This window comes from Tupaia chinensis, unplaced genomic scaffold, assembly GCF_000334495.1.
Source record: "Tupaia chinensis unplaced genomic scaffold, TupChi_1.0 Scaffold147038_1, whole genome shotgun sequence".
Taxonomy (NCBI): Eukaryota; Metazoa; Chordata; class Mammalia; order Scandentia; family Tupaiidae; genus Tupaia; species Tupaia belangeri.
The window spans coordinates 2,604,001-2,612,265 of NW_006206889.1; the positions used below are offsets into that span (position 1 = coordinate 2,604,001).

At 49.3% G+C, this 8,265-nt stretch overlaps 2 protein-coding genes across 2 annotated transcripts in view; one reads left to right on the plus strand and one right to left on the minus strand.

Annotated features, from left to right (window-relative positions):
- The window catches only part of LOC102493411 (keratin-associated protein 10-12), a 5,184-nt gene extending 707 nt beyond the window's left edge, over positions 1-4,477 (minus strand). The window contains exons 1-2 of the mRNA XM_027768661.1: positions 4,416-4,477; positions 1-221 (exon numbers count right to left, since the gene is read on the minus strand). The exon at positions 1-221 is cut by the window's left edge and continues 707 nt beyond it. Coding sequence (XP_027624462.1) covers positions 1-221; positions 4,416-4,477 — 283 coding nt within the window. The remainder of the gene's footprint in view (positions 222-4,415) is intronic.
- Positions 4,478-5,369: 892 nt separating this feature from the next.
- Positions 5,370-6,184, plus strand: LOC102487847 (keratin-associated protein 10-12). Its single transcript, XM_027768652.1, is given in 2 exon segments — positions 5,370-5,921; positions 5,924-6,184. Coding segments are annotated over 2 exon segments (807 nt in total). The 5' UTR covers positions 5,370-5,375.
- The last annotated feature ends 2,081 nt before the right edge of the window (positions 6,185-8,265 follow it).

The following is an 8,265-nucleotide window of genomic DNA, read 5'->3' on the forward strand; positions in this document are numbered from 1 at the left end:
TCAGGCAGGTGGCCGGGGCACAGCAGCTGGGGGCACAGCAGGGGGTCTCACAGCAGCTGGGAGCACAGCAAGGGGGCTCGCAGCAGCTCTCTGGGCAGTCGTCCACCTCCCAGGAGGAGCCGGTGCAGGACTCAGAGGAACCGGGCAGGCAGACCCGGCCGCGGTAGCTCAGGTTGCTGGAGCAGACAGACATGGTGGAGGCAGCTAGGTGGGTGGCTGAGCTTGAGCGGAGGGCAGGGAGGGTGTGAGTGAGTGAGTGGATATGTGAGTGTGTGTGTGAGTGAGTGAGGGTGTGAGGTGCTCTGGGCTGCCCTTGGGCTTTTATCTCCCTCCCTGGTGTTTATTTTTCCAGGAATGGTTCCTCAAGCCCCTCCCCTTCCTTGTTGGTGTTTGAGTCTAGAGCACTCTTATTAATGCCAATATCATGTTTCGTTCCATGAGCCGTTGCTCAGCTGAGTCCTGCAAGCATTTGAGGTCTATTGACATCTTCACCTTCCTGGCTGGACAGGGAATGTTTAGTGCCAGGCTCGAGAAGTCAGGGAAATAAAGTGGTAGGGACATTCCAGAAGTGACTACAGGACTGTCTCTGGGGCAGAAGTCCCCAAGGGCTGAAGTGCAGGTGGAAACAGAAAGGGTAGACAGTGGTGAGGCAGAGCGCATCTTTCCGCGCGCCCCCGGGAAGACCCTGTCCCGTGTCTGCTCAGCTTCCCAGCCCTGCTTGCTTTCCCAGAATACTGCAGACCTGTGGATCTAACAGCTGCTCGGGCAGCTCCTCTGCAAGAAGCACAGTTCGCTAAAACAGCATGTGACAGCAGCTATTGCTGCCTTTGTGTTTCCTGTCTATTTTCTCAATTGTTAATGAACAATTCCTGGGGTCATCCTGACTGGATTCCTAAGAGTCACCCAAGTCTCCCTCTCTTCTGCAAATATTGGGTTGTTGGAGAGGTCGTATCATGATGTATTTTTCTACGCAAAAATGCATCATGACTTTCCTGACAAACGATAATACCCAAACAACCACCAAGTCTGGGTTCTTCCAACGGAATGTCTCAAGTCCTATCTGGTCCTGTACTTGCCAAGCATTACTCCATTCACGATGCAGCAAATCCTCCAAGTGCTGGGTACTGCACCGGGAGCTGAGACGGCAACAGTGAGCCATTCGTGAACCTGACCAGCGAGCCCTGACCGGTGCAGGCTGCATGGTGCCCTGTGACAGGGATGATGGATACAGCACAGCACTCACTGGCTTGGACAGTGGCACCTAACCAGGTGTGAGTATGACACCTGGGCAAGCCTTGGAGAGTCAAACTCTTCACCTTTCCCTGCTGTTCTCTGTCTCTATGAGTGGTTCTCAGGCCAGGGCTCTCAGCTTCTGAGGACAGACACAAAGTCTTCAAGGGTTCTAGAAAGTCAATGACAGTGTAGGCTGAGTTGTCTCTCTTTATATCTCAAATTATAAAAATAATATAAATTTAAGTCTGACTGGCTCCTCCAGAGGTTCAGGAACTGCTCATATGGACTGGAAGTGCAGAGAGACAGAGAAAGAGGAAGAAGGGACCTTCTTCCATCTGTGACAAAGTAGCTTGTGTCAGAAATACACTCCTGCTGAGACTGGTAGGTGGTGTGTTGGTTGAGGCACTGGACTCCCAGGTGGCCAACTGCAATTCGAATCCCGTACCTGGTGGCTTGCTCTCTCACTTCCCCGCTCTCTCTCTCTCTGGTTAAATTGAATAATAATAATAATAAATAGCATTCAATAAATAATTTAAAACACACACACACTCCTGCCAAAAGCAACTAGAAAGCCAGAATGAAAGCATTTTTTGAACATTTGTTTAAACGTTTTAGAGAGCTGCTGCTGAAACTAAAAATAGAGAGATGAGAATTCTGGAAATAAGGATGGCCAGATAGGAGGGTACACCTGTGTCCTTTAAGTGACGTTGGTAAGTCCCGGCATAGGACATAAGGGCAGAACTCTGCAAGAGAGATGCTCAAAGTCAGTAGAGGTTCTAGCCCTCTCATGGGGTTGGGAGAAAGTGAATAGGGGTGTCTATTGAGGTAGCAAAGGCCCAAGGGGACAAGATTTCAGACAGATGGGAGCACCAAGAAGGACTTGGTAGTTGGAGGTTGAACCCTCAGGATATTTGCCAAACTTTCATGCTACACAGGGAAGGTACTAAGAAGCCAAACAGAGACTTGGCTATTTCATTACCAAAGAGATGAATTTGGAGCTAAGACTAGCCAAGGAAGAGCTGCTCTCACTCTGGAAACCCGCACCATAGGAGTGGGAGAAAAACAGACATAGACCTCAGCTTACGAGATGCCACCCAGCCTCCAGTCAGTAAAGTCCCCTACTCCCACTAAGACCATCTACCAGAGGATAAAGTAACACTGTGGAAGAAGAGAGACTCACTCAGAACTTCAGGAATTCTACATACACAATATCAGACATGCAAAGGAGGATTATAGTCATGCCAAGAAGTAGGGCCAAGAGACAAAACAGACAGTAAAAAGCAGTCCCAGAGGCAAAGCACTAATGGAGTTATCAAACACATACTTAAAATTACTGTGATTAATATGTTCAAGACATCAGAGGCAATGATAGGGAATTCTATCATAAAACCACAATATATAAATAAACGAATAGCATTTCTATAACTTAAAAACTGCAAAAATTGTATTAATGAATTGATAGGTCAGTTCATACTAGAATGGATAGCCAGGGGGTAGCGGAATAGCAAGCAGGGAAGTGTGAAGCACCTAGGATAAACCGGAGAGTAACAAGGAGGGGGCATGATAAAATAAATGTGGGAGAACATGGTGAGGAAGCTTCACATTTTTCTTTGTCACTGGAGTTCCAGTTGGGAGGAAAGAGAGAAAATGGGGAGATTTGAAGAGATGATGGCAAAGACTGTTCCAAAATTAACACTCAAGCTACAAATTCAGGAAATGCTATAAAATTTGAGAGAATAAATATGAGTGAAGTCACACTTAGATACTCCATAATGGAGCTGGTGAAAATTGAAGTTAAAGACAAAGTACTGAAAATAATCAGAAGAAAAAGAAATATTCACTTCAACTTTGTGGCCATAAGATTGACAATCAGTTCCACGACAGAAACATGAAAACAAGAAGGTAGTAGATGACATCTTCAAGGGGGTGAAAGAAAATAACTTCAGACCTGGAATTCTGGCTCAGGAAGAATGCTTTCAGAAAGCGAAGGTCACATAATACACGGCTGGATAGACAAAGGGGGAGCAAACTCAACACCAGCAGATCCGTTCTAAAGTAACTACCAAAGGGAACTTTTAGACAGTATGACTGAAAGACAAGAGATAAAGGAAGCCATGCAGAGGGTCAGAAAGGCTAAGTAAGTGAGCAAATGCATGTGAAAATTGACTTGCACTGCCATTCGGGATATTATGGTACAATCTGTATTATATTTATAACACCTTTGTGGTCTACACTGTAACTAAAAATAAAGTGCATGACAACATTACAATAAACAGTGAGAAGCACAAATAGAGCTAAAGTTTTTAAAATCTTAGCAAGACATTGGAAATGATGAAAGTCCTAATGCCTGAATGACCCCCTCAGAGTGCATGTGGTAATTGCTAGAGTGACTACTGAAAGAATAGTAAAAACCATGTTTAAGGAATAGAACAGAAGAGGAAAAATGAGCAATGTAAGTACTTCAGTAAAGTAGATAGGAAATGATTTTTAAAGAAATATGACCATTGGGACATCTTTCAAAACCATGGTCAGATTAAGCACCAACATTCTCAGCACTGTTACAATACTCACCAGATTTCAACACATGCATTTTGGGGGACATGGCTATGCGTTCACCATCAGTAAATCAATACTATGGGTTAAGCCAGGCGCCTTTAAACAGCAACACACATAACAAGGTCATGTGTTGATCAACCAATGAAAATGTCACCAGAGGCTCACAGGACCCTAACTCTGCACCTCCTAGGAAATCGGGTTTTGTATTCACAGATTCAGTAACAGGGACTTTGTAGAACAACACCACGAGTAATGAGAGTGTGGCGTGTGTGTGTGTGTGTGTGTGTGTGTGTGTGCTCTGTCTCATTCGATAATCACATTTTGAGTTAGATATGATTATCTCCATTTTACAGATGAGGAAATTGAACTTTAGAGATGTAAAAGTGTAGCCCAAGACCACCCAGCATATAAGCAAACAGATTCCAGTCCAGTTCTCACTCTGAATTCAGTGTTATAATCATGGCCCTGCACTGTGTTCTACTGGGCAGGCTATGCCTTCCTGGGGAGGAAGCAGGGACTTGTTCACTCGGGAAGGACTGGCCAGTGGTCACTTTTAAATAGCAAGGTCTAAATTTCACAGAGAGACAGAAACAAAGAAGAGACAGTGGGAGATAGTGGCTGCTTACTGAGTGGAGAACTGGATGGGTGCAGACAACAGGCCGAGAAGAATCACTACTGGCAGATACATTTTGCATCTTCCACTCAGGGTCCCATGATACGTGCCACTTAACTTTAAAGCAGCAACAATATACATCATGCATGTACTTGAGACAATGGGGTTGGGACACTGAATGAGCAGAAGGACTGGTAAAGACCATTGGGGGTCTGTCACAGAGGAGGCAACCCAGTAGGGGCAAGGGTCCTGGGTACCCTGCCCAGCACGAGCGCTCTGCCTGGTTTGAACCCATAGCCACAGTCCGGGAGGCTGCCATCAGAGAGGATGAGACTCCAATCCTTGAAATGGAACAAGGTCCAATGCTGCCTGGATACAAGGACAGGTGGCCAGTGGGCACAGGCAGGAAGTGCAGCTAGCCCCATGGTGGGTACTGGCTCTGGGTGGGCCGGGCTGGGTACTGGAGGCCCCTGGATGCTGGTCCTCAGTCACAGGTGAACAAAGCCCTGCATCCCTGAATGTGGTGGGCAACACAGATGAGGGTTTGACTTCAGGAAACCTTTTCCAAAGCTGGCTTCCTGCAAGTGGAGCCACAGCTCAGAGGCTAGGCCAGTGGGTGACAGAACAATGCCCAGCACAGCTAAGGAGGCCAAGGCATGTCCACCGCTGGACCCCATTGCCAGAGAACCAGAACCTGCTAGGACTGAGCCCCATCCCTGCTCCCAGGGATCACATGGGATGGCCCTAGACACCACCAGATTTACAAGCAGGATGACATCAGGACAAACAAACAACCCTAATGATGCCAGCAGCGGCCTCACCAATGAGGAAGGGGCAGCTGTGAAGCCTGTACAGCCAGAACCAAGAATGGATAAAAGCTGACAGCCCAGCATCTACCTCATACCCTCACCCACTCACTCACTCACCCACTCACACACTCACACCCTCCCCACACTCCAGCTCAGCCACCCACATGGCCACCTCCATGTCTGTCTGCTCCAGCAACCTGAGCTATGGCAGCCGGGTCTGCCTGCCTGGTTTTTCTGAGTCCTGCACCGGCTCCTCCTGGGAAGTGGACGACTGCCCAGAGAGCTGCTGTGAGCCTCCCTGCTGTGCCCCCAGCTGCTGTGCCCCTGTTCCCTGCTGTACCCCCAGCTGCTGTGCCCCGGCCCCCTGCCTGACCCTCATCTGCACACCAGTGAGCTGTGTGTGCAGCCCCTGCTGCCAGGCAACCTGTGAGCCCAGCCCCTGCCAATCAGTGTGCACCAGCTCCTGCACACCCTCGTGCTGCCAGCAGTCTAGCTGCCAGCCAGCTTGCTGCACCTCGTCCCCCTGTCAGCAGGCCTGCTGTGTACCCATCTGCTGCAAGCCCGTGTGCTGTGTGCCTGTCTGCTCTGAGGTTTCCTCTCCCTGCTGCCAGCAGTCCAGCTGCCAGCCAGCTTGCTGCACCTCGTCCCCCTGTCAGCAGGCCTGCTGTGTGCCCGTCTGCTGCAAGCCCGTGTGCTGTGTGCCTGTCTGCTGCAAACCTGTGTCTGCCAGCAGTCTGGCGGCCAGCCAGCTTGCTGCTCCGTTCCCTGTCAGCAGGCCTGCTGTGTGCCTGTCTGCTGCAGACCCTCGTCCTCTCTGTCCTTGCTGTGCCGCCCTGTGTGCAGACCTGCCTGCTGTGTACCTGCCTCTTCCTGCTGTGCCCCTGCCTCCAGCTGCCAGCCCAGCTGCTGCCGCCCAGCCTCCTGTGTGTCCCTGCGCTGCCGCCCTGCCTGTGCCCGTCCAGCCTGCTGTTGAGTCATCATCTTGTTAAGACCCAAGCTCAAGAGCTAGTTCACTGCCACCTGCACTCTTGGATTCCTTACTAGTAGCCACACAGCTGTCCATGTCTCTGTTCCTGGCCTCCTCAGTGGGCATTAGTGGTCAGTGGCCACCCAGTGGGCAGTTCTCCCCTGGTGCAGCCATATATTTCTTCAAGGGCTGCCTTTCCTGGTTGGTGAGGGCCACCTCTGCAGCCTGGTGGGCCATGATGTGGCCAATCAGTGGAACTCCCCAGGTCACTGCACTTGCGCAGCCAGAGGAAGAACTGCAGTGGAGTCAGCCTCTCTTCCTTGCTATCTCCTACCTGTGAAGTGACTTCTGCCCCCCAGGCCCCAACATGGCTCCTCCATGGATCTGAGCCTCCTTCTCTGGCTTTGCCTCAACCCTGTGAGCACATCAGGGCATGCAGCTGCCCCTTCCTCAATAAATTCTCTCCCAATGAATAAACCATAATTTCTCTGTATTGCTTGTAACCAGAGACCCATCTGGATTTCCCATGCAGGGTGGTCCTGACTGCTCCCTATAGCCACCGGGTCCCCACCCAGAAAGGTGTTCAGCAAGCCAGATCTATCCTGGTCGCACCTGTCCGAAGGATGGACGCATGTTCAGGACTCAAAGTGTAATTGTCCCTAGGGAGGATACCTGTCCTGGGGAGGGAAAGCCCTTCAGGAATGAGTCCCCCCAAAACCACATTGGATCCAGTCCCTCTCTCCATAAGGATGAACCCCATGTCCCCTGTGCAGTAGAGTCTCCTACAAGCCTGGGATGGCAACCCTAAGCCTCTGGCTGATGGCTTTCAGCTGGCATCTGGGAACTTGGATTAGAGAAGGACCCCTCTGCCCTGCCGTTGTGAGCTTAAAGTGTGTGTACAAAGAGTGGGGTTCATGCAGAATGCCTGTTTTCCCTCTGAAAGTCTAGAGTTTGGGCATACCCCAGGCAAAACTCTGGACACAGAGTCTCTAATGAGATGAGTATGCAGATGGGATCTTGCTGTGTCATCACAGCTTCCTGCTGTTCGTGCAGGGAGGGCAGGTGAACATCAGGGAAGGTTGAGCCACACATGGAAGAGCAAGTGCTTTATCAAGTGCAATGGGGAACCCCAGGCTCACAGGCGGTGTTCCCAGCAGAGGATGTGTGCACAGAGGTAGCAGGGGTGGGGAGAGGCAGTGTGTTCTGCAATGTGGCCTATGGCGGCTACAACTCACCCTTTGTCACCCAACCATTCACTGTCCATCACTGGACAGCAGGCTACCATTCATGGTGAAAACAATGGTTTCTCATACAAAATGCAAAAGGCATATGATTAAATAAAATTTTTTTAAATGCAAAAGGCACACATCATAAAAAATACCAATAATCATGAATGCAGCAAAACGTAAACTATCTGCATACAAAAGTGCACCGTAGCCAGTTACAACCACACCTGTCCTTGGGGAAAGCTGTTGGTGGGGCATCGTAGTTGAAGGCAGCCTGGCACACAGCTCCCAGGCTTACCTTCCTGCAGTTAGTAGGGCAATGCCTTCTGCCTCTGGGCACAGGTTCTCAGACCCTTTTCACACCCTCTTTCTTGTCTTGATAACTTGGAGGTAATAGTTTATCTCTAGGACTTTAAATGTCTATATTAAAACTGCAAAAATATCCATGCATGACAAACACCAACCCCTGGAACAATGGTTGTTACCTCAGGGGATTGGGAAGAATGCAACAGAAAGGGCACATGGGGACCTCATTGGCATCTATGGAAAAACTTTTTTTTTAAAGCTGGTTGGTAGGTACCTGAGTATTCATTATGTTATTTTTTTATATTTTGCAATTGCTGAAATATTTTATCATAAAAATGCAATTTAGAAAGGTAAAAATGGGGCCAGCAGGTGGCATAGTGCTTAAGATGCTGGACTACCACATGGTCGATCATGGTTCAAGTCCCAGACCTGGCAGTTTGAAACTCATGCCAGGTATGTGTGTGTGTTTTACCAAATTCCTGAGGGGAGAATGGAGGAGAAGGGATTGCAACATGGCTATCCCCCCCAGGGGTGATTTCTTGCCTTCTTGCCCTC